Here is a 24695-nt window from a genome sequence, read left to right on the forward strand (position 1 = left end):
AGGCAACATCAAGGGCTCGCTTAGATGAAAGTCCGACGGCCCTTAGGGCATGAAGGAGGGGTGCATCCGCAACACCACCCTCGTGTCGTGAAAAAAAAGAAATAAGGTGGCTTATAAGACCGGGCCTGAATCTCACCCACTCGTCATGCAGAGGTGATGACCACGAGGAACGCCGTCTTCCACGACAAGAACTTCAGTGGAATTGGGTGCATATGTTCGAATGGAGGCCCCATGAGCCTAGTCAGTACCACATGGAATAACCACGCCGGAACTGGAGCCTTCACTGGCGGGAATGAAAAACTCCTTAACCAGACGGTGTGACCATAACGACGACCGTCCCAGAGATCTGGTGTAGCGGGAGATAGCTGCCAGATGAACTTTGATGGAGGAATGGGCCAGTCCTGCTTTGGCCAACGACAGCAAATACGGCAGCACTTGCGGAGCTGTGACTCGTGGAGGGTCGATCTGGGCACTGCACCAAATGGCAAGCCTCTTCCATTTATGTCTGTAGCATTTTAGAGTAGACGATTCACAGGCCTTGGCAAGTACCTCCTTGCAGTCCGCTGCAAGATCGTAAGCCCCAATCTCCAACGCTGCAGGAGCCAGGCCTTCAGGTTCAGCGATCCTGGGTCGTGGTGCAGAATTGCGCCTCCCTCCCTGGAGAGCAGATCTGCGACCACCAGAAGCTTGACTGGAAGAGACTGACATGTCGAGAAGGTCCGGGTACCAGATCTGCTTCAGCCACGCCGCTGTGATGAGGATCATCCTGCACCAGGACCGTATGAGTTGATTGACTAGTCGAAGCAGCAACGGCGGGAACGCATACAGAAACAGGCCGTCCCAGGAGAATGAGAATGCCTCCCCCATGTTCCCCGACTGGGGAAACCTGCTGGCGAACCTCCGGCACTTGGTGTTTGTCGCTGTCACAAAGAGATAGATCTGGGGGTTGTCTAACCTGCGGAACAGGTGATCCACCTGGTCCTGCCGAAGTTCCCACTCGTGGCAAGAGCACATCTCCCTGCTGAGGGAGTTGGTGACAGTGTTTTTCAATCCTGCCAGATGAAACTAGATGAGGAACATTCCCTGGGCGACAGCCCAGTGCCATAGGTCCTGCGCTTCTTTGGAGAGCGCCAGGGATCTGGTGACCCCCCGCTTCCTGATGTAAAACATTGTGGTGATCTTGTCCGGGAAGACCTGCACCCCCTTGCCCTTGAGGGACAAAAGGATAGACTTGAGGGCCCAAAATACAGCCCGCAGCTCCAACACTTTGATGTGCAACGATGTCTCCTCTGGCAGCCACAGGCCTCTTGTGTGAAGACTTCCGGTGTGAGATCCCCATCCTTCCAGGGCGGCGTCCGTCGTGACAGTCGCCCAGTGAGGTGGTATGTGGAAATCCACGCCTCCGGACAGATGTGCACAAACTCACCACCACCATATCGCTCGATGGAAGCTCCTGTCGAGTCTGATCTTGTCCTGGAAGCTTCCCGACACTTGTATCCAACGGGCATCGTGGAACTCCTGTAGTGGACTCATCCATAACCGGATGAGGTAAATGCATGACGACATCATGCCAAGCAGAGACTTGATGGACCTCACTGTGGCGACCTTGAGGGCAAACAGCTGTTGCACCTTGCCCAAGACGGCCGCAGCCTCTCCTCCGACGGAGATGCCAGGCACGACACTGTGTTGAGTCGGGATCCCAGAAACAGTGCGCCCTGCGATGGAGTTAAGCAAGACTTTGCATAGTTCACCGAGAACCCCAGATCAGTCAGTAGGCAAACGGTCCTCACCGTGTGGTCGACGACGATGTCCTTTGAACTTGCCCGGATGAGCCAATCGTCCAGATAGGGGTAGATGTGAATCCCCCACAGTCGCAGCTGTGCCACCACCAGCACCAGGCACTTGGTGAAAACCCTTGGCGCCAACTTCAATCCGAAGAAAAGGGCCTTGAATTGGTAGTGCTTCCCTTGAACCACGAAGTGCAGAAACTTGAGGTGCCCCTTGTGAATGGGGACGTGGAAGTACGCATTCTCCAAGTCCAGCAACGACACAAAGTCCCCCCCCCCCTCTTCTAGCTGTCCGAGCATGTGCTGGAGAGTGACCATCTGGAATGTACTTGTTTAATCGACTGAGATTGAGGATGGGCCTCCAGCCTCTAGTCTTCTTTTTCACGAGGAAGTACCTTGAGTACACTCCAGAGCCTCTTTGGGACAAGCTCCATGGCGCCTTTCCTGTACATGGCCAGTACCTCCAGCAGGAGCTGAGGGATGTGGTTTTCCTGCCGGGTCACCGGTGGTATTCGGGGACACTTCAGTTGAAATTCCAGGGTGTGTCCGTGGGCAAGACCGTCCAGCACCCAACGGTCGGTGGAGATGGTCTTCCAAACGATGACCAAGTTCGCCAGCCGGCCTCCTGGTTGGGCAAGATTGTATACAGTATACAGTACTCTTTGGGTGCACTACAACAACCCTGACCTCCTGGCAATAGCAACCCAACCTTTGGTATAAGTCTGTACTACACAGGTTGGTAGCGTGTTGAGCAGCCATGCTTATCTCAAGAGGGGTCAATGTGAGCTGTAGGGGAGTTAAACAGTGACTAGTATTCAAATGAACACTTCCACACAAGGTTTCTTGAATAAACAATTATTAATTTATCAGTCAGTTAGAATAAGCCTTCTTCAGAAGGGAGCAATATAAAAGCAACATACAAATACACTCCAAAACTACACACTCTTAGTTACTAAATCAGTAAAGACCCTTTTGGGATGGCCCACAGTCACAACCTGCACCCTCAGGTGACTTCAATAGTTAGGGTGCTGGGGACATTAATATTTTACTGTTTGCATTTAGAATACTCTTGGAACTTGGTCAAAGGAAAACGTTATTAGAACAAACAAGAGATCACAAATATTCTTAAGCAGGCAAATACTTTTGGATCCCCTAAGCAGAGTCATTCAGTATAACAGGTTAAGCCAAAGTCAATGGGCAAAAGTTTATATGAGCTGAAGTACTTCTGGTAGGTAAGTATAAAAGTCTTTGCACAATGTTTTAGAAGTCTTCAAAGAAAAGAAGAATCAATGTAGGGCCACAAGCTGTTTAGGATTGCGAGTAAAGAAGCTGCAAGCAACTCTGCAACAAGATGTTAGCTCTCTCACACTTTACAGTACCTTTGGATTGAAAAAAAAGTGAAAGAGGAATTATGTTCCTGTGCAGCTCTACAGATTTCACTGTTCCTGGGCCTCAGTGGTGGGGACAAGAGGGAGGACTTCTGGGGACTCCTGCACTGCAATGGGATGTACACCGCTCGCAACCGGCAATCTTCAAACAAGTGGCACTTCAGTGTTTCAGCTCCTCGCCACTATTGCAAATAGCAACACAGCGGTTTCTGGCTGTCTAGATGGACTTTCTTTGCTTCTAGGGTCCTGCGCTCTGTTGAGGGGACACGGGCTCGGTCAGTCCTGCTTCCTGGAAGTCCGAAGGATCTTCCTGGAACTATAGGCCAGCTTAAAAGCAACGCACACAATCTGGTGTTTGTCTCCCTGGCTATACGGTTTCCAGCAGCAACTCTGTGGAGATTCAACCAGCTCCAAGAGGGATGTCCAGGTGGTTTACTTTGGAGTTGATTGGTCCCACCAACTCAATAGGAGAAGTCCTTGCAGCAACCTCTGTCTATGCAAAATTGGCGTTCGAAACTGCAGTAGGGCTTCACCGGGCAAAACAACGGTCCAGGTGTTGCAGCAGGCATCCTATACGTTCTTCGGTTTGTTCGTCCAGTCGTCGACTCTGTCTTCCAAGCCAAAAGCCTTGCCTTTTATTTAGTTCTCTCCCATTCACTCCAGCCTAGCTGTCAGTCACCCAGCAGGGTGGCTGTCCTTACCAGACAGTCAGCCGACCAATCAATACAGGGTGCATTTGAGGCAAAGGCAAAACGAACAAAGGGACCAAAACTGGTTTGGCGCGCAGAGTAAATCTCAAGAAGGACCTTTTGACAAAGAAATGCTGAAAAAAGAAGCCTGGGGCCATTTTGACAAAAATGGCACGCTTGGGTGCTTTACTGAAACTGCAAACGCAGCCCGCGGTAAATGCACACCACAGTAGTTAAAAGTAAACCACGGCCAGGAGACCATTCAGTGAGGATAGGGTAACAAAATTATTACATGAGAAGCTAGACAAAGTGGGTACGAAGTAACCCCTCCAGCATCCTATTTTAAGATAGTGTGTGCTGGGTCTAGAAAGTTGCAAATGTAAGTAAAGTCAATTTCACTTTACTGCTCTGGGAAACAGCAGTTTATCCCAGAGAATGTATTTAAACCTTTGGGAAATTTGGAAGACTGAAGCTGCTGTGTGACACAATGTAAAAGATGATGCCTATGGAGTTTGTCAGACTCCATAACCAAAAATCAGATTAAAATGCATGAGAGAGTGGGGAAAAAAGGTCTCACACTCTCCAGGTTAAATAAAATCAAGTCCTCAAAATCCAGCAAAGTTGCTGGGGGTCTCTAAGGTGGAGGGAATTAGTACATTTATGAGAATTCTCCTCAACACTCCCACCGGGGTGCACGGGTGGGGGCCCGACACCACGGTCGGTTCAATCCTGCTTGGATGTCGAGGGCTGTCTTGGGGACCATGGTGACTACATCCTCCGCCAAAGGTCTTGGAGCGGCCCCTGTTGGTTTCCTGGGCCGAAGAGCGGGAGGGTTGGCGATAAGAAGAGGAGCCCCTGCCGAAACCCTTGGAGGAGTCTTAGGACTTGCTGACTGAGGGCCGAAAGGAGGGCCTCCGTTGTTGAAGAGTGCCGAGGCACGCGCAGTCTCCGTGTCCGTCTTGATGGCTTTTAGAGACTCATCCACAGCCTTCACAACAAATTGTCCACATCGAAGGGCATGTCCAACACCTTCGACTGAACGTCCTGACGAAAGTTGGTGGCCTTGAGCCGCCACGACGACGAAAGCAAACGCTGTTGTCCATTTGGCTGAACCCGCGTACGCAATGTCCGTGGCCACTGTGATGGCGTGGTCCGACACCACTTCGCTTTCCTGGAGAATTTTCAGCGCTTCCGACTTCTTGTCAACAGTGAGGAAGTCTAGGATGGGAGCGATCTTTAACCACAACTCTCGCTCGTAGCGTGCTATGATGGCGAGGGTGTTGGCGGCCTTGATGGTAGTCACCGCAGAATATATGACCCATCGTCCCATGGCATCTAACTTCTTGCCCTCGCTGTCCGGAGGGGTGGAGGCTGCCGAGGAAAAAGCACCCGAGGAACACTTCTTGGCCGCTGCTGACACCACAGAGTCCGGAGATGGTTGGGCCCGCAAGCATTTGGGCACAGAGTCCGGCAACCTGTACTTCTTCTCAAGGCAATCCCTCTCCGCCAGGGCTGTGGAAGGGTTATTCATGAGAGACAAACCTCCATCCCAAACGTCATCCAGGAGCGGGACCGAGAGGATTGTCTTTCTCTTCGCCAAGCGGGTATAAGAAGCCATCCTTCTCCTCTGCAGCGAGTTGGAAAAACTCTGACGCTCTGGAGATCGAGTGGAACAAGCCCATCTCGTCCGGCGGGGAAGATCTGAGGGGCGGAGACGGGAAGTCCCCTAACCCACTGTCGTCGGTGCCCATTGTCGCTTTGTCTGGTTCCGTCTCATCCATCGGGGGGAGGGGTAAAGGCAGAGGCCGAAGGGTAGCAAGGGGGTGGAGAGTGAACAACTTCTTGGCCGGAGGTTCCCCGGGGTCAGCCAGCACCGTGGGTGGGGCCGCCAACGCGATAGGCATCCTTGTCTGTATCTCAGAGACCAGCGTATGCAGTGCCGATCGAATGTCTACCGAGAGGTCTCTAGGAGGTAGCTGAGGTGGGATGGCAGCTGAGGTGTAGGAGGAATAGGCTGATGGAGAACCGGCTGGGAGCCCAGGCCCTCGTCGCCTTGCTGCTCTTCCTAGACAGTATCCTCACCTTAGTCGTTGCCGCGCTCATCGTGGGGCCTGCTTCCTACGTTTTCCTCCTCCAGGATGGTTTGCAGAACGGTGAGCTCCTCCTCAGAGGAGATACCGATACACTGGAGGCCCACCGCACCCCCCCTTCACCTCCAGAGGTTAAGGTCTCTGGGATATGACCGGCATCATCATCATCATCTCCAGGGTTTTCTCTATGGGCCGGAACACAGCCTCCCTCTTGGGAGGAAGTGACACCCTCGTTTTCGGGGTTGCGCACTGCGAAGCCGTCTCGGCGGCCTACGCAAGCGGCGCTGCCACCCCCTCAATGGAAGGCAGGCCTTCGCCGGGTGTACCTGGGCCTTCACGGTCAGGGCTAGAGCCTTGTGCGTCTCCTCCTTAGGGGTAGGGTCCGCGCCCCAATCTCGCTTGGCCTTCTCCGCCAGGATGGACTTGGGCTTCTCCTTGAGTTTGCCCGGATGATCCGACTTCCTCTTGGCCGATGAACCCAAGCGTTGATTGGTGACACTGATCCCGCTCTGGCCGCTGAGGAGTCCGTTGCAACGGCACTCCGGGTGGCAGTGGACTCGCAGTGCTTAGCCTTTTGTTGGACCCCCGCGGGAAGTGCGCCCTCAAAGGTCTTAGAAGCCCGCTCATACTTCCTGGAGCTGGGAGAGACATGCTGCTGGGACCCATCCAGAGCAGGGGACTTGGCTTGTAGCCACTCAGTCAGCCGCCTGTGCCGATCCTTCATCGTGCGAGGGGCTACCTCCTGCCAAAACGCACAATCCTCCTCCTTGCGCGTCGGATACAGGCAGTAGAGGCACTCGGAATGCTTGTCGTCCGAAAAGACATTCCGCAAGCCGCAGCTGGAGCAAATCCTGAAAAAGGGAGTTGAATCCTTTTCCTCCGACATAGTTCACGCAGCGTAGGCCTGAGAATCTTCTGGAAGCCTCCACGAAGAAACTTGATGAAATCTGCCCTTTAGGGGTGCTGAAGAATCCGAACAATAGGTCCCTAATAATCGGAAGGTTGATCAATGGAGGACAAGGCCCGATTGACCGAGAAATAGTGTAATACTCTTCCAAAAAGCGCAAAAACTCAGTAAAATCTCAAGAGCTAAACACAAGGACTCCCAATACTTGAACGTGCAGTGAAAATCTGAAGATGGCTGCCAGAGGAGGGGCTTAGGTAGTGGGCAGTCATTGGCTGGGGGCAGTATGACCCAGAGCTCAGTGACTGGTTGTTAGGAGAGAGAGTTCAGAAATTAAACTGGAACTGATTTTTTTTCTTTACTGAGGATTTCCAGCCTGGCAACTGGGAATATTAATGAGCATGTGAATCCATGCCAGATCCCATGCTGGAGAACTGGAGCTATGGCATTCAATTGCAAGAAAATCTGAATACATTTCAATAAAGTTCAGAGGGGAAGAGTGAACCAAGAAAAAGTTCCAATGAAAGAAAATAAAGTCTATGACATAACGAAAAAGCTTCATTGGATAGAAAACCTTAATTTGAGGAACTTAGTACATTTAGTTACAATGTACAGTGCAACTGCGATCTGGAAATTGAATCAACCCAGTGAAGGACTAAGAATCAGTGATGTTGGGCTGGGCAGGTAATGGTTTTGTTTAAAAGGAATAATCCTCCGTGATACGATTCACAGATAAATCCACACATTGATTCATCTGTCAATCATTTCAAGGAACCACAGTTATTATACAGTGAAGTGCCAGGAAGTTCCCACAGCAAATTAATTTGAAATGAAGGTGCTTTCATACCTTTTACGTTCTAGCTGTGGAGTCTCCAGCGTTGTTTGTTGATTCATTGCTTTGATCCAGTAAATAAGGGCTTGGAAAACATACGCAACATGTTTCAGTGAGCAGACATCCAAAACTGGAAGAACGTCAGAGTGTTCATCATTGTGAGAACGCATCAGAGAAAGGGCGTAGTTTAAGAAGTCACCACGTGCAGACATCATTCCCTGCCGGGCACTAAGCAAAGTGGCCCGCCTTATGGAAAGAAAAAAAGTATCAGGCACAAACCAAAAACGAAGCCAAATCTTGTTCACACAAGTACATTTCCTTCCACTCCGAAACAGAAATGTAATTCAAAGATGCACACTATGAGAAGTCAACAAAATGTCAGTACACTCATTCACCATTTACCTGAACATTCTTTCAAATTAATGACCCTGGAGAAACCTCCCAGCCCTGCCAACTTTCCTCCCATAGTTCTATGGACCCACAAAATTTTTGCTTTTGTTTTTGAACCCGCCTTGTTTTTTTATAGGAAAGTGACACCTTCAGTTTCACCTCACTGGCCTTTTGCTCATTTTGTTATGGGGAAACATCCTTCAAACTTAGCAGTACTGAACTACTATGTTTCCCTTTTGACTTTTAGACTTTTGTACTTCTTAAAATGAAGTGCAAAGGGGAAACTTTTCTTTTAGCTTTTTACACTTGGGATTTTTGGTTACTTTTATATGTGCTTTAGGTGCTTTAAGACAAGCTGGTGGCTTATTTATTCAGTTTTTGTGTTATTTCTAGTATTTCTAGTATGCACATTCACGTTTACCACATATGTCACTAAACGTGGCTAGTGCCAGGTCGGGGAATCCCATATAAGTTCATGCACTTGCTGGGGAAGCTGCTGCTATCGCAGGCTAGTGATACCTTTGCGAGTGCATGACTCAGGAAGTTGAAGGGAATGTTTGGTCCCAATCCACATTCCTCGAGTCCGTCTCTAGATGTGGGGCATTGAAACCAATAGTTGTCCGTGAGTGGATAACTACTGGCTGTTTCAATGGTGCAGATCCTTACAGTAATCAGTGAAAGTCGCAGAGGAAATGGCCGCTAGGGGGCGACACTACCCCAAATTTGCACTGCCAAGAAAATCAAGGACTTTCTCCAAATATCCTAGGATTGGAGTGCATAATAGTAAATAATATCCATCCTAGAACACGTGGGGGAAGGTTTTTAGGGGTGCATGGAAAATGAAAGAAAAAACCTATCTACCGACATTTTCTCGGGCGACATTATCAGATAGAACCATCCTTACCATTGGTGGGCTAGGACTTGCTGACTTGATATTTTGCACACCCTTGGTTTGATGATAGTTAGGTGTTCTTTTTCTATGTCCCTTAAGGATTTAAGATTTATCAGAAATCAAGGTGCGGGGGAGAGTGGACAGCCCTGGCACATAGGCGGTATATGAACATGAAATTATGCGGGTTTCCAAGGCGGGGAACACACGCCCACTGCACACCATTTTAGGATAAACACCAAACAATTGTACATTTGTAGTCATTAATTATGGCTTGTATTCAAAAAGATTAATCATTATTATTGTGATAAAGAAGCTTTTACATAAAAATAAAAAATCCGGAACAAGTTACTTACCTGTAAATTTTCTTCTCCAGCATGGGACTGGCATGTACTCACATGCTCATGAATATTCCCTGTCGGCAGGAAGGGAATCCTCGGTAAAATGAAAAACAGTTTCACTTTCACTTACAAACGGTCTTTCTCCTACAAACCAATCACTGAGTTATGGGTCATAATGCCCCCAGCCAATGACTGCCCTCTCCCTAAGCCACTCCTCTGGCAACCATGTTCAGATTTGGTAGCACGTAAAGTGGCAGTATGACCAAGAAGAACCACAGAAGGGCAGGAGGGAGGGTTTGCATGTGAATCCATGGGAGACCCGTGCTGGAGAACAACAGTTACCAGTAATTAACTTGTTCCTTCTGCAGCATAGGGTCTGGCATGGATTCACATGCTCATGAATAAAGAATACATAGCAGTACATACATACACAACCACGGGAGATGGCAAGGCTTAACAGAAGCAATTAGTCTTACCCCTGGAAAAAGCTCACCTTAAAGCGAACAGGTTGCGTAGCACTGCTTGGCCAACCCTGGACTCGTCTCTGGAATCCCTGTCGAGGCAGTAGAATCTTGTGAAGGTGTGGTAGACCTCCCTGTAGCAGCCCTGCAAATGTCCAGAGGAGAACGCCAGACAGGAACACAGTCGTCACAGCAATTGCTCTGGTGGAATGGGCTCTCGGAGTGCCGGGCAGCAGTCCGATTGCCAACCCGTGACCGTGCATGATACAGCCGGAGAGTCACCTGAAGCTTGGACATAGCTTTCCCATGGTTCACAGGAGCAAATTTCACAAAAAGATGTGACGTTTTCCGAAAACTGTGTGCCACATAGAACTTCAGAGTATGTGCCACATCCAGCGAGTGCAAAGTCCTATCAGCCAGCGATGAAGATGTCGGAAAAAACACAGATGACCCCAAAGTTTTGTTGAGGTGGAATTCTGACGGAACCATTGGCATGAAGGAGCGGTGCATCGGCAGCACCACCCTCATCTCGTGGAAAGTCAGATAAGGCTGCTTGCAGGACAGGGCCTGGATCTCACCTAGCCTCCTGGCAGAGTTGATGCCCACAGGAAAATCTGTTTTCCACGAAAGGAACTTGAGAGGAGCTTGATGCATAGGCTCGAAGAGGGCCCCCCATGAGCCTCGTCAGTACCACGTCGAGTTCCCACACCGGGGCAGGCGCCTTCACCGGAAAGATCAAAACAGTCTTTTGAGGAACTCCTTAACTAGACTGTGTGACCAAAGTAGACTGTGCCGGAGACCTGGTGTAGTGGGAGATAGCCGCCCGATGCACTTTGATGGAGGCATGCGCCAGCTCCGCCTTGGCCAAAGACAAGTACGAAGGATATGAGGGGCCGTGACCCTCACAGGGTTGATCTTCTGCATCCGGCACCAAGATCACTTCCACTTGTGCCTGTAGCACTTAGGAGTCGACCACGCTCTGGAACTAGCAAGGACCTTCCTGCAGTCCGCCGGTAGCTCATACCCACCGAACTCTAAGGCTGCAGGAGCCAGGCCTTCAGGTTCAGTGATCCTGGATCGTGATGGAGGATTTTGCCTCATTCTCTGGCGAGCAGATCTGAGCCCACTGGCAGCTTGACTGGAGGTGAGTTCTGCAGGCTGAGAAGGTACGGGTGTAAGGCACGATTATATGCAGTACCCTTTGGGTGCACTATAACAACCTTGACCTCCTGGCAAATAGGAACCCGACCTTTGGTATAAGCTTGTACTACATAAGTTGGTAGCATGTTCAGCAGCCAGGCTCCTCTCAAGAGGGGTCAATGTGAGCTGTAGAGGAGTTACATAGAGATTCACACTGACTAGTATTCAAATAAGCACTTACACACAAGATTTCTTGAATTAACAATTATTAATTTATCAGTAAGTTCGAATAAGCCTTCTACGGAAAGGGGAAATATAACAGTAACACTCAAATACACTTAAAAAATAAATACACACCCTTTTGGGATTGCCCGCAGACACCGTCTACACCCTCAGGTGACTTCAATAGTTAGGGTGCTGGGGACATTAATATATCACTGTTGCATTTAGAAACAGATTTAAGAGTTTGCCAAACAGAAAGGTTATGATGACACAACAAGAGATCTCACAAATACTTCTCAAAGCAGGTAAGTACTTTTGTAAACCCCCCAAGGCAAAGTTAGTTAACCCTTTCCTGCAAGGAAGACCAATCACATTCACAGAGGGGAGAAGAGTCATTCAGGGAGCCAGGCTAAGTCAAAGTCAATTTGAGCAAAAGTCTAAGTGAAACTGAAGCACTTCTCGTCGGTAAAAGTCTTGCACAATATTTTAAGTCTCTGTAGAAAGAAAAATTCAAAGTAGGGCTACAGGCTGTTTCTGCTTGTGAAGTAAAGAAGCGGTCAGTACTCTACAGAGCAACCACAACAAGTATCACCAACAGAGAACAAGTCTAGTTACACAACAAGAGGTAAGTTCTCGTAGACTGTACAGTACCTTTAGGTTGAAGAAAAGGGAAGCAGATCACTTCTATTCCTGTGCAGCTCTGCAGATCCTAGTGTTCCTGTGCCTCAGTCGTGGGGACCGCAACCGTCACCGACCGCAACCGGCAATCTTCAAACAAGTGGCACTTCAGTGTTGCAGCTCCTCGCGTCTACCGCAAATAACACCGTGGTTTCTGGTTGTCGAGATGGACTTTCCTTGCATCTGGGGTCCAGCACTCTGTTGAGGTGGCTCAGGCTCGGTCAGTCCTGCTTCCTGGGAGTGCAGAGGATCTTCCTGGTGCTCTTGGCCAACTTAAAAGCAACGCACACAATCTGGTGTTCCCCTCCCTGGCGTTGCGGTTTCCAGTGTTAGGGAGAATTCTCTGTTTAGGCTGAATTTCTTAACCTAGTGAGTCCCCCAGCAGCTTTGCTGGATTTTTGGGGTTTATTTTCTTCTCCTGCCAAGAGGGAGACTCTTTTACCCTCACTCTTGGACATGATTTGTGTGTGTTCCTTTGACTCTAGATGTGTTTAATGGGCTATGGGGTCTTCATGTGTTTTTGTGATGTGTATTACACAGCACCCTCAGTGCAGTAACACAGGGGTGTCATAGTGACCCCCCCAGTATAGACTCCATACCCTGGGACTGACTACTGTCTCCCAGGGCATGTAAAGTCACCATTGACTTTACTAGTCTTGAATTCTGAACAGAACCAGTACAAACCATCATATTGTGGACGTACTGGCCGGGGCAATTCGATTGCCCCGGGGTCTGTTAGTCGAGGGGGCACGTCTCTGTCCCCCCTGATCGAGTTTTGGCTGGTGGCAGTGGATACTACTTTTTATATTCAACCGGGAATATTTCTCTATGGGATTTTCCCATTGTTCGAGGCTACTATCTTTCTTTATTTAATTATGATAGCCTCGAACATACCGCCGGTTTATTTATTATTAATTCTCCGGTTGGTATTTTTTGCCAAAATTCGGTTCTAAAATGGCGTTTGTGTTCTCTTCTGTGAATTCAACCCAAGTCGACCCCTTTGTTCCACTTTTTGGCGGGCTTCTCCACAGAAGCCCTCCAAAGTGGTGCCACTCTGTCTGGGGTACTTAGGAGGGGTGGAGGGGGATTTAGGCACCCTGGACTGAGTTGCCTAAGCAACTCAAGTCGCACTCCGTCCTGATTGGCCCAATTGGTGAGCCGGCCGGCTCACCACTTAGCATGTTTGAGTGACAGCTAGGCTGAGTGAATTGGGGTTTTCTGCATAAAAGCAGGGCTTTGGGGACTGGAACTTCAGAAGTCGCCACAGGACCTAGGAATCCGACGAGGGAGAAGCTGAGCCGACCTGCCACGACGACACCACCGGTGGAGCCCTGCAGGACCGTCTCACCACTTTTTCCCAACGACAGAGGAGATCTCCCGCCGGAGAGTCTTCTTCCTTTGACTGGTGGGGATAACCAGTTTCACCGTCTTTTCGCCTTCCTGACGTATCTCGTGGCCGCCTTGCCTGTGCCAAGCACCCCGGCAACCGGGATACCACGTTTTACCACGACCGTGAATTAAAGGGTACTACCTTTAACCGGAAAAATCCGTGCTTGGTTTCTTCCCTGGCAGTGCAACGACCTTCATCTTTCCTCCAAGTTGAGATCTTCTCTTCCCCTGGACGATGACGCGACTTGCATCCACTGCCAGGAACAACTGCCACCGCTGGAGGATCCTTCCCACTTAAGGTACCGTGTCCCGCCTGACTTCCCTTGCCACCGACTGTACGGGGTAGATTTAGTCCCCGGCTTTCGAACCTGGGTTAGCCTGGGGAACCCTGGCTAAACTTTTCCAAGCCTCTCTAAACTCCTTTTGAACTCTCGGCAAGACTTTCTAAGCCTAGTGTAACTGTGTTATCTTGGGCGCATTTGTACTCTGCTCTCTCTAAGAGTGGGCCCAACCTTTGGACTTCGGCTCACCAGTGACTTTTGCTCTTCTGCCTTGCAAAAAGTGTTCCTAAAACTTAGAGTGGTGTACCTTTCCATATTCTGTCTTTTTCTGTCCCTATTTCACAAACTTATTGGAGTGCCATCTAGTTAAGCGCTCACCTCTGTATGAAAATAAGTGGTGTTTTACTAAGACTCATTTGATAAGGAATAAGGGGTGTATATATTATAATAGTAACTGTGATTAGAGTGTTTTACAATAAGAGTGCTGGAGTGTTTCAAACAGTGTGTTTTTAAATAAATAATTATATATTTTGATACCAAAGCTCTGGTCAGTGTTTGCTTGTATTATTGTATCTGAGTGCCCATTGTGTATACTTTGCATACTGCCTAACTCTTCTTGAGGGAAGTCTGACTGCTCAGCCACGGCTACCAGGTAAATCTGGGTGTTACAGACTGCTACCAAGTGGGTTTACTGCTAACACCTGTAGTCCTAAATCTTTTGCAGTGTTCCCTAAGGGAACTGCACAGGTTTCTGCCTAACACCAATGTACAGAGATACATATTTACATACATACAATATTTGCAATTACATGTTTCATGTTATATCTGCAAGTATGAGGGGAAGCATGGGAGATACCAGAGATCGAAGTTATTTGTCATGCTCCTTAATCTAGTGGATGAGGTTGGATCTGAATTGTAGGTAGGGGAGGTGTTCCCTTAAGGATGGAGGAAGGGAGTTCCAATGTTGTGCTGCTTTGACAGGAAAGCTACTCCCCCTCTGTCATAGAACGTTTAAATCTTGGAACCAGAAGAAGGTTAAAGTTGGCCTTTCTTGAGGGGCGGCCAGATGCTTGTCTAGTAAATCTCGCTATGAGGTATTGAGGGGCAGATTGGTTGAGACATTTGTGAGTCAGTGAGACTGATTTAAGGAAAATCTTGTCTTTCATGGAAAGCCAGTTGACAGATCTTCTGATGTTTGAGATATGGGCTTTCTTCGGGAGACTTAGGGCTGCTCTTAAGGCATTATTTTGCAAAATTAGAATCTTATTTGTAATGTATTTGTTACTGCATACGTAGAGCGCATTACAATAGTCCAGTTTGGACAAGATTAGGGCTCTTGCTAAAGTAATGCAGTTGATAGGTGAGAGGAATGGTGTAGCTGCTCTGATTAATTTGAAGGTATATGAGGTAGCAGAAGCCATGGCATTTTCCTGTTTTTTGAAGGTTAATGAGGAGTCTAGATGAAAACCCAGGGTTTTAACCTCCTTGGCCACAGTAATGATGTTACTGTCGATTTTGAGCGAGGCATAGTCCTGGCTTAATTTGTTGAGATTCAAACTAGTGCCTAATATGAGGAGTTCTGTTTTGTCATCATTCAGGCATTGACCGTGTGAGGCCATCCATGTACACTCTACATGGATGATGATGTACACTCTATTCACAAAGGCCAAATCCTCGTCATAATCCCCCATCATCAGGATGAGGATCTGTGTATCATCAGCATAATTTGTGTAGGTGATACCCAGGCCATCAAGATCATCGAAGAGTGGCTTTGTGAAGATGTTGTACAAGGTAGGTGTAACACAAGAGCCCTGAGGCACACCACAAGTGATAGGCATAGGGTCCGCAGCAGCTAGGGGGGAGAAGACTCGCATTGTTCTGTTGTTGAGGAAGGACTGAATCCAGTCAACTGCCTCTTGGGAGAAGTAGGCTGCAGACTCTAAATGGTTGCAGAGGATCCCATGGTCAACCAGGTCGAATGCTGCTGAGAGATCAAGGAGCAGCAGTAGTGCAGTCTTACCCTCATCTCTCAGCACGTCCATTTGTGCCTTAAGGTCTACAAGCGCAGTCTCAGTTCCATGTTGGGGTCTGAAACTAGAAGGTAGTTATGCTTGAGATGGTGTTGGATTTGTAGGTATGCTATTTCGTTGAGGTATTTGAGTAGGAATGGCACTGTGGTCATGGGGCGGTAATTAGTTGGGATAGAGGGGTCTAGATTTTGCTTTTTGAGTGGGAGGACCCAAGATTGTTTCAAGTTGTTAGGTATAGTGCCTGAGGTAAAGGATGCATTTATAAGTTTGGTAATGAAGGGGGAGAGTTCACGAGCTGCGTCTTTTGAGTTGTGCTGGGCATAGGTCACCATGGCAGTTCGAGGGTTTAAGAGTCAAAATAACTTTCATCTTCCTTGTAGATACTTTATGGAAATTAAAGTGGGGAATAGGCGAGAGGTGTGGAGTCGGGATGATTTGAGGCACCGGCATATTGGTGTTATTTGCCTTAGAAGTAGTAAGGAGAGAGTTTTTTTTGTTAATCTTGGACTGGAGTGTAATAATTTTATTGGCCAGAGCGTCTTGTATACTCGTGCACCAGTTTTTATCCTTTAGGCAGGAGTCAAGGGTTTGAATAGGAGATTCCACCTCTTTCAGGATTGTGAACAGCTCTTTGGTGTTGGACTTAGTTTGAGAAATTCGGAGGTTGTAAGAGGTTTGTTTGGCCACGACAATTTCTTTTTTGTAGAGGGAAGCTAATTTACTCAAGTTGTTCTTGTTAGACTCGGAAGGGTCTAATCTCCAGATTTTTTCACTTCGACGTTTCTCTTGTCTAATTACTTTTAGATGAGGGGAAAACCAGGTATTCACATGTTTCCGGGGTTTACTCCTAGTTTTCAATGGTGCTATGGAGTCAAGGGATGCTAACATCACTTTGTTGTACGTGTCTACCATGGCAAACAGGTCTGTGTGGTCCGAAATTGAGTTCAGAGTGGGTGGAATCAAAGGGATGAGATTTTCAGGAGTGATGTTTCTTTTATTCCTAGTGGGGACAGCTGGTGCTGTGCTATGCATATGCAGGGGAAGTGAAGCCTATAGTGAGAATGAGATCAAATGGTGATCAGACCAAGGCTGAGGCATTATAGAAGTGATGGTTGTTTTACAGTTATGCTCGGCAATCCAATCGAGGGTTGTGCCTTTGATGTGGGTGGCACTTGAGATCTTTTGGGTGAATCCTAATTCCTCTAAAGAGTTGTTGATCTGGATGGCATTAGAGTCTAGTGGGTCTCCGAAGCCCAAGTTGAAGTCACCTAAAATGAGGCTCTGAGACAAGTTCTTGAGGTTTTATAGAGGATGTTCAAAAGGTCTTCTTCAAAAGAACCTAGGGGGCCTGGCAGTCAGTATATAAGGTGGATAGATGCAGACTGGGTATTGGAGATGGCTAACTTGGCAGTGAGGGCTTCGCATTAGGGGTGTCACGGTATTAGTTTTATGACGGTACAATCACCTTCTTGCCAAATGACGGTATATCATGGTTATCGCGGTATAGCAGGTGGAGTTAACTAATCTTAACAAATATTTTCTAAAAGGTCATAAATTGTCAGATTTATCATCATAAACAAAACCATGAACCCAGGGCCAGAATTGGGCTTTTCAACATACTTTCCACTGAAATGCCACCCCTGGCTTGCACCAAACGCAAACGCACGTGTGGAGAGGAGGGGGAGGTGGGGCCCTGCTGCGACTGGCAAAGCAAACTGAATAGCTTTTCTTAAGTGGCCATTTAGGCTTTTAGCTTCCCTACCCACAGATATGATTAAATTTCGCAGTGTGACTTATTATATGTAAATTCAATCATAGAACCAGGGAAATCCGCCATTGTCATATGTTTTGAAAACATTATCCATTATAAATATATAAACCCCAAAGCCGCCAACCCAAAGTCCCGGGAGGATAGCTCAGCGGCAACGTGCGTGCCTTGGAAGCAAGACGACACGAAGCAACACAGGTTCGATCCCTGGGTCCGCGCTTAGAAACCTCTGGGTGTTTAAGCACGTTATAAATATGCAACTAAGACAAAAACAATTACGCAACAAAAAAAACAAAACCAATTTCTTTAACAGCGCCTCGATGCCCTGGGGCTGTGTGAGCGCTTTAAAAAAAAATGTAAATAAAAAAAAGTAAACCCCTTTCCTTCTTGGCACTGTATTTATTCTTCCTATTGAGAACATGTTGATTTTATGTCAGGCACGTGTGGTTTATGGAATGGCATTAAAAACTGCTCAAACTGAAACTACTTGGCAGACGGCACACCCAACAGTGCAAGACCAAGACTGCGCAGAACTTGCTTACTGCAGCCTTTCCAAATCAGATTGAAAAGCACACTTAACTGTATGAACGGTATACCGGTATAAACAATGTGACGTTATTATTGTTCAATTAAGTGGCTCACGGTATCTTTAACGGTATACCGTAATACCGTTACATCCCTACTTCGCATGAGTCTATATTAAGGGGTGGAGTGAGTCTCAGGGTTAAGTTGATTTTGGCAATTATAGCAAGACCTCCACCTAGAGAGGTGGTGCGGTCAAGTCTTAAGAGGGTGTAATCATCTAGAATGGTTAGCATAATTTCTGGACCAGCTGCTGGGTGGATCCAAGATTCAGTAATGGCTAGGAAGTCTGTTTTCACTGTGGAGTAGGTCTGCTATTTCAGTTGTGTGGGTTACCATAGAGCGGGCATTTATAAGTGCTCCTTTTTTCCTGTCTGAGCGAGTTGAGCCTCTGATAATTGTACCTTGGGTTGGTGTTTCAGGGTAGTGATGGGCTTTCGGAAGAGTCTACTGTTAAGCTGTAGTGGATGCTGGGAGTGGTCAGGTTTGCACGAGGGGGTAGTGACATTACATGCCACTGTTTTAGTTAGGGGGTCATACAATCTAGGAAGTCTAGCACGCAATTTAAGGTTTCTCTGTAGAAGGGTGCAAGGTCTGGTAAAATACCTGCTTCGAAGATACAGGCATAGGTGCTTGTGGAGGTAAAGGTAGAAACATGATGAAGTCTTTTAAGGTAATTATGTGGAGGAGGGTTCTGAGTAGAACAATGTAGATCAGTGGAAAATGCCTATCGTAATGAGTTATGCGTGGCTACAGTCTAAAACGTATGCGTAGGTATGTTTTAGTACCCTGGGGTAGGATTAGGCAAGTAAACTCCTAGGTCCAAAGGCAGCTAAGCATATAGCACACACATTACAGTGATACAGTGTGGGGCTGCAGTCTATAAACTTCCATGCTATGAGAAGTCTGGCAAAACTAGCATGTATGTCTGACCGTAGGGCTATACAAGGTAAAGATGCGTGTGATATGAACAGAACTGGGGGGGGGGTAAGAGGAGAGGGAATGGGAGGGGATGGGGGGAAAAGCAAGCAGCCTTACTTTTAACGCATGTTAATAGTAGTCAGCAGTAGAATTGTTACATGTCAACTGGGGAGGGGGAAGGCAGTTAGGGGAGGGGTTGATAAATGGTTGCAGTTAAAAGTCTAATTATTTTTCTGAAACAATACTAGAATGGCGAGGCCCAAGCTGGATGTGTGGCTGTAATATTCACCTAATGAATTTATGAAGCGATTATTGACTTTATTACGGCTGAATGAATTCATGAGGAACCCTATAGGTCCGTTCACCACTATTGAGCTTGGTCTATTCTCAGAATAATGGAATATTTAATTATTGGGTTAAAAGTTAAGTCATTACAGGAAGCTAGACCGAAACGGTAATGCCACAGACTGAGAAACAGCATTGTAAAGACTTGCACCAAGATACAATTCGGACCTATACAATGTCTGTAGGTGGTATTGAGCTTGGACATATAAGCTTGGTTAAAAGCTCACCTACCTTTTGAAACAATACCAAAATGGTACGGTCTAAGGATAAATGATGAACCTCCTCACTTAAGTAAACTATTTAACTTGCTACAGCTGGTGAAGCGTGGTCCATTTCAAACTAATCTCTGGATATAATTAATTGAGATGAACAGAGATGTCATTTACAATGTCTCCAGATGATTTGCGGGTTTTATTAATGCTTCAGTAACCATCGGTTGGGAGAAACAGGGAAGGCAAGGAACTGTAAAGATCCAAAATGAGAAACATGTGTTAGAATTCATTGATGCGGGCAAAGTACTCCCGAATATACCCACATATGATGCATACTAGATCTTAAGTCCGTCTATGAAATAAAGTTGTTAAATGTTGCAGGGAGGAAGCCGTATATTGTTTAATTACTGTTTAATGAATTTAGGATATGACCCACTGTTATGCTTATTGTTGAATGAATTTAGGAGGAACCTTATCAAACTGTTTTATCAATGCTGGTCTATGTGTTATAAATTGGAAAATCTAATAAATATTTGTTTAAAAAAAAAGATGCACATGGATACTGACAACCAAGCAGGGAGAGACTATACTAATCTGGTGGATACATGAAATGCTAGCTACTGCATGCAGAAAAGAGGAGAATATAAGTCAATTCTACAATCAGGTAGTAAGTCTAATATATGCAAGTACAACGTTAGGGTAGCAAGTGGCTCTGAACTAGATGCAATATTCAGGTAGGGAGTCGGGTGTAAACCGACTTGCGTTTTTAGACAGTAAGGTAATTGAGGTATAGAACATAATCAAATGAGAATGGGTGCATGCACACTTCATATAATGATAACAGATATGCGAACAGTCAGATATGGGTGTTATGGCAGGTTAGTTCAAGCAATGCAGTTATTTTGTCATAAGTTATTAGCAACGTGGTAAATAGCAGGTAGATACCTGTAATAAGTCATAGTTAGAGGCAAGTACAAAGACATTTCGGAGCTGAGTGTTGTAAACATTCTATGGGCAATCAGCGAGTCTAGGCATTATCCGGAGCATGGAGGGTCAGATATGTGGCGTGGGAGTAGAACTGGCGTGCCAGCCAGGTAGTTCCTAGCAAGTAGGTGGAGATTGTGTCACGAAAGAGGCGGTAGGGTCTCGGGTCCTTAAATGTAGTGACAGTACCTTAGATGTGCGTCGTCCAGCGAAGACGAGTTTGCGAGGTGCTGGGTCCCTGGCAAGAGGCAAGGTCGGGCAAAGACAGGCTGAGACGGGTAGAGACAGGTATCCGCCTTTGTTCCTGCTGGCCTTCGTTCCTTGCAGGGGCTTCTCTGTCGATACGTAATTGGAGTTTCAGCACAGCAGCAGGGCTTCACCGGGCAAACCAACGGTCCAGGAGTTGCAGCAGGTGTACTCTTAAAGTTCTTCTTCGGTTCCTTCCTCCAGTGGTCGACTCTGCTTTCCAAGCCAAAAGTCTTGCCTTTTATGCAGGATTCTCCCATTCATTCCAGCTTAGCTTTCAGTCGCCCAGCAGGTTGTCTGTCCTTGTCGGACAGCCAGCTGGCCAATCACCTAAGAGTGCATTCCTGTCTCCTAGGAGAATAAGCACCGGGAATTTCGGGCACCTCCCTCGCTTCCTGCCCCCGTCAGACACACCGGAGCCAGAGTCGGGCTTCACTCGTGAATCCCACCAAAGACAAAAAAAGTATAGGGACTAAACCTGGTTTGGCACGCAAAGTAAATCTCAAGAAGGACCTTTCCACAAAGAAATTAAAATTATTATTATTATTAAATGGTGAAAAAAAAATACTGGGCTAAAAAATATCAGTCAATGGTCTAGAAGAGTCTGCAGGGAGCCAGGACAGCAAAAGTCAATTGGAGCACAGTCTATGGAGCTGAGGCACTTCGTAGTTAATAAAAGTCTTGCACAAAGTTGGGGAGTTTTTTGTAGAAAATCACTGTAGATTCCCAAGCTGTTCCACTTGTGGAGGGTAGAGCTGAAATCAACTACAAATGTAGCTACTGCAAGTCTCAACTGAGAAGAGCAAAGCTAAAGACACTGAGGCAAGTACCCCAAGTCTGAACAGTAACTCGGGGGTAGAAGAAGAGTGGTCCAGCTGACTTCTGTCTGGTTGCAGCGATGCAGATCCTGAGTTCCTACCCCTCCGTCGTGGGGACAAGAGGAGGATGCCTGGAGGACTCCTGCGGCAGCAATTTGGAGGTCGGCGGCAGCTACGGGCTCTTTTCGGATCAGCGACACTTCTCAGTTTCAGTGTGCGGTAAACAGCACCACTGCAGACCTTGGATACCTGTTGGGCTTCCCTCACACCTTGAGTCCTGCACTCTGGTGAAGGGGTCTGAAGTTCTGATCGTCCTGGTTCTGGAAGGTCCTTAGACTCCTGGAGCTTCTGGCCAGATTCCAGATGTTGCACTCTACTATGGATTTCTCGATCCCTGGCTCTCGGTTCTTGCAGGAGCAAAGAAGTACGGCTCGTCGGGGAAGATGGAGTTTGTTTTGGGGATAGTTGGTTCCACTAACCCAAGGGAAGAAGTCTTCCCTTCCGGAGCTTCTCTTGTCGAATAAGAGTTTCAGCACAGCAGCAGGGTTTCACTGGGCAATTCAAAGGTCCAGGAGGATGCAGCAAGCTTTATTCACGGTTTCTTCGAAGGGTGTTCTTCCCAGTGGTCGACTCTGCCTCTAGTCCCAAAGCAGGTTTCTCCCATTCATGCACAGCCCAGGCTATCGCGCAAACAGCAGGGTGGCGGTCCTGAAAGGACAGCCAGCCAATCAGGACTGGGTGCATTCAGTCATTCCTAAAGACAAAGGACGGGGAGTTTCAGGAACCTGTCTCACTTCCTGTCCTTCCAGACACACTGGAGCCAAAGGTGGGTTTCAGTACTGAAGCCCGTCAAAGGCAAAACTAACAAAGACTCAAACCTGGCTTGGTGTGCAAAGTAAAACCCAAGAGAGACCTCATAAACAGAAAATGGGGGGGGAAAAAAGACGACCAGGGCCATTTTGACTAAATGGTCACCCATGGGTGTTATATTTCAACAGAGGATTCAGCCTGCCTTAGAAAGCACAATGGTAGGAAAATGTAACCACTGCCACCAGCCATTTAAACTAGTGAGGGTAACATAAAAATGTTGCATGAGTAGGTGGGATAAGGGGCTACTAAGTAACCCCCCAGCACTCCACATAAGATGGTGTATGCTGGACCCACAAAGTGAAAAGTTAAGTAAAGTAAATTTCACTTTACTATTCTTGGGAACAGTAGTTCACACAAGAAAAGGTATTTAAACCGTATGAGAAATCTAATGGATTTCTCTGTGACCCTTCACTGAAGGTGCTGTATGTCACCTTTGCAAAAACTAGATGCCTATGGAGTTTGTCAGACTCCAAAAACATAGTAAACACACAATCCACATCAGGTCAAAACACACGAGAGAGTAAGAAAAAGGGCTCACTCACTCCAGGGTTAAAATGAAAAAGTCCTAAAGTCCAGTAAAAAGAGCTGGGGCCTCTAAGGTTGAAGTGAATTGGCACATAAATTAGAATTCTCCTTAACACTCATCACAGATGCTTCCCTGGAGGGCTGTGGAGCCCACACCAGACGTCTGCACGCCACAGGCCTGTGACTGCCGGAAGAGAAGGATCTCCACTTCAATATCCTGGAGCTGTGGGCAGTGTTCTGGGCCCTTCAAGACATTCCTTCCGTCCCTGAAGGGCAAGGTGGTGAGGATCTTCAGACAACACCACCACAATGGTCAACATCAGGAAGCAGGGGGGCTCTCGATCACCAGCGCTCTCCATCGAACAATGAGTGGACAGACATCTTAGATGAAGGGCCTGTCATGGAGCAGAACATGCCACTTAATCCGGCAATTGCAGACCCCCTAGCTTCCTTGTGGCAACATCCCTGCTCCATTCTCCTGGTCAACTCTAACTTTACAGGCCGGCAAGAGGAGATCCATCTTTCCTGGTTTCTCACCCTTCCCCAGAAGGGCTTGTTGTGCAGGCAACCACAATCGCCACCAGACCTGATCTTGGTGGAGTTTTCCTAAAGTCCTACTGGCAGTAAGACTTTAGTAAGCTATCCCAGTGGTTTGTAGATCCCCAACTCTTCGTATCAGTCTTTACCAGCTCAATACCTTGGTAGTGTGGCGGAGCAGTCAGGCTTATATAAGAGAAAGATGTGAGCTGTAGGTAAGTACACTGAATCTTAGCTAGGCAGGCACAACAAAGAAGCACTTGCACATATATTTTTATAAAAGATCCAGCATGGGCTCTGGCATGTATTCACATGCTCATGAATATTCCCTGTCATGCCTGCCGGGAATCCTCAGTAAAAGAAAAAGGTTTCACTTTCACTTACAAACTGTCTTTCTCCAATAAACCAATCATTGAGTTCTGCGTCATACTGCCCCCAGCCAATGACTGCCCTCTCCCTAAACCCCTCCTCTGTCAGCCATCTTAAGATGTTTACCGCACGTTCAAGTGGTGGGAATCCTTGTATTTTGCTCTGAGAGCTTTTTTACTTTTTCACGCTTTTTCGTTAAAAAGTTCCTATTTTTGTCAAATGGAGCCCGTGTGCTCTTTCATTACTTTGACTGGCAAGCAGGGATACGTTTATCGTCGAGAGTTTCATCTAAGATTCCAGAAGGCCATCGGGCCTACACTGCATGCCAGACCATGTCGGAGAAGAAGAACGGAGGTTCTCTCTTCAAGCTCTGCTCCAGCTGCGGATTGAGGCATGTGTTTGTGGAAGACACACTTGCAGTGCCTCTAGTGTCTCCATCCGGACCATAAGGAAGCGGATTGCGAAATTTGCCTGGGTTTCACCAAACACACCGTTAAGGATCGGCACAATAGATTGGCCATGTGCCTCTACCACGTGTGGCACGCAGAGGCATGCCTTACCCAGTCCGAGGAGCAGGCTTTTAAGTACTTTGAGGGTGCTCCATCCGTGGGGGCCCCGGACAATGGCAAGCACTGCAAGTAAGTTTCTGTCGTGGTCCCACGACGAGCAGGGCGCACTCATCTTCGCTGTCTGCCTCCATCTCAAGCCATCGCTCCAGCTCCTCCTCAAAGAGGAAATCGGCTAACTCCGGGAAACTGCGGGAGAAGACCAAGGTGCAGGGTAAAGTGTCAGACCTACCCCTGAAGGCCCAGGTAGTCCAGGAGAAGGCATCCTCTACGATCGAGCTGGTGACGGCGGCCCTCTGGAAGGCGAAAGGGGCTGGCCCGGTCCAGGGGACCCCTGCGGTGCCCAGAGTGGACCTTCCTCCCAGACGAGAGGCTTTGCTCAAACCGGTAGAGAAAACACTAGAAAAAAGGATGCCAGCCCTGAGCCCAGCTCAGACCTCT

The 24695-nt window shown here is 47.5% G+C and overlaps 1 protein-coding gene across 9 annotated transcripts in view; it reads right to left on the reverse strand.

Moving 5' to 3' along the window:
* The window catches only part of UBR5 (ubiquitin protein ligase E3 component n-recognin 5), a 2447509-nt gene that overhangs the window by 880535 nt on the left and 1542279 nt on the right, over positions 1-24695 (reverse strand). For all 9 annotated transcript variants that reach the window (XM_069621460.1, XM_069621458.1, XM_069621459.1 and 6 more), the window contains one exon: positions 7706-7936. In XM_069621460.1, coding sequence (XP_069477561.1) covers positions 7706-7936 — 231 coding nt within the window. The remainder of the gene's footprint in view (positions 1-7705; positions 7937-24695) is intronic.

The sequence above is a fragment of the Ambystoma mexicanum genome, chromosome 5q (genome assembly GCF_040938575.1).
Source record: "Ambystoma mexicanum isolate Mex_15411 chromosome 5q, UKY_AmexF1_1, whole genome shotgun sequence".
Lineage (NCBI taxonomy): Eukaryota > Metazoa > Chordata > Amphibia > Caudata > Ambystomatidae > Ambystoma > Ambystoma mexicanum.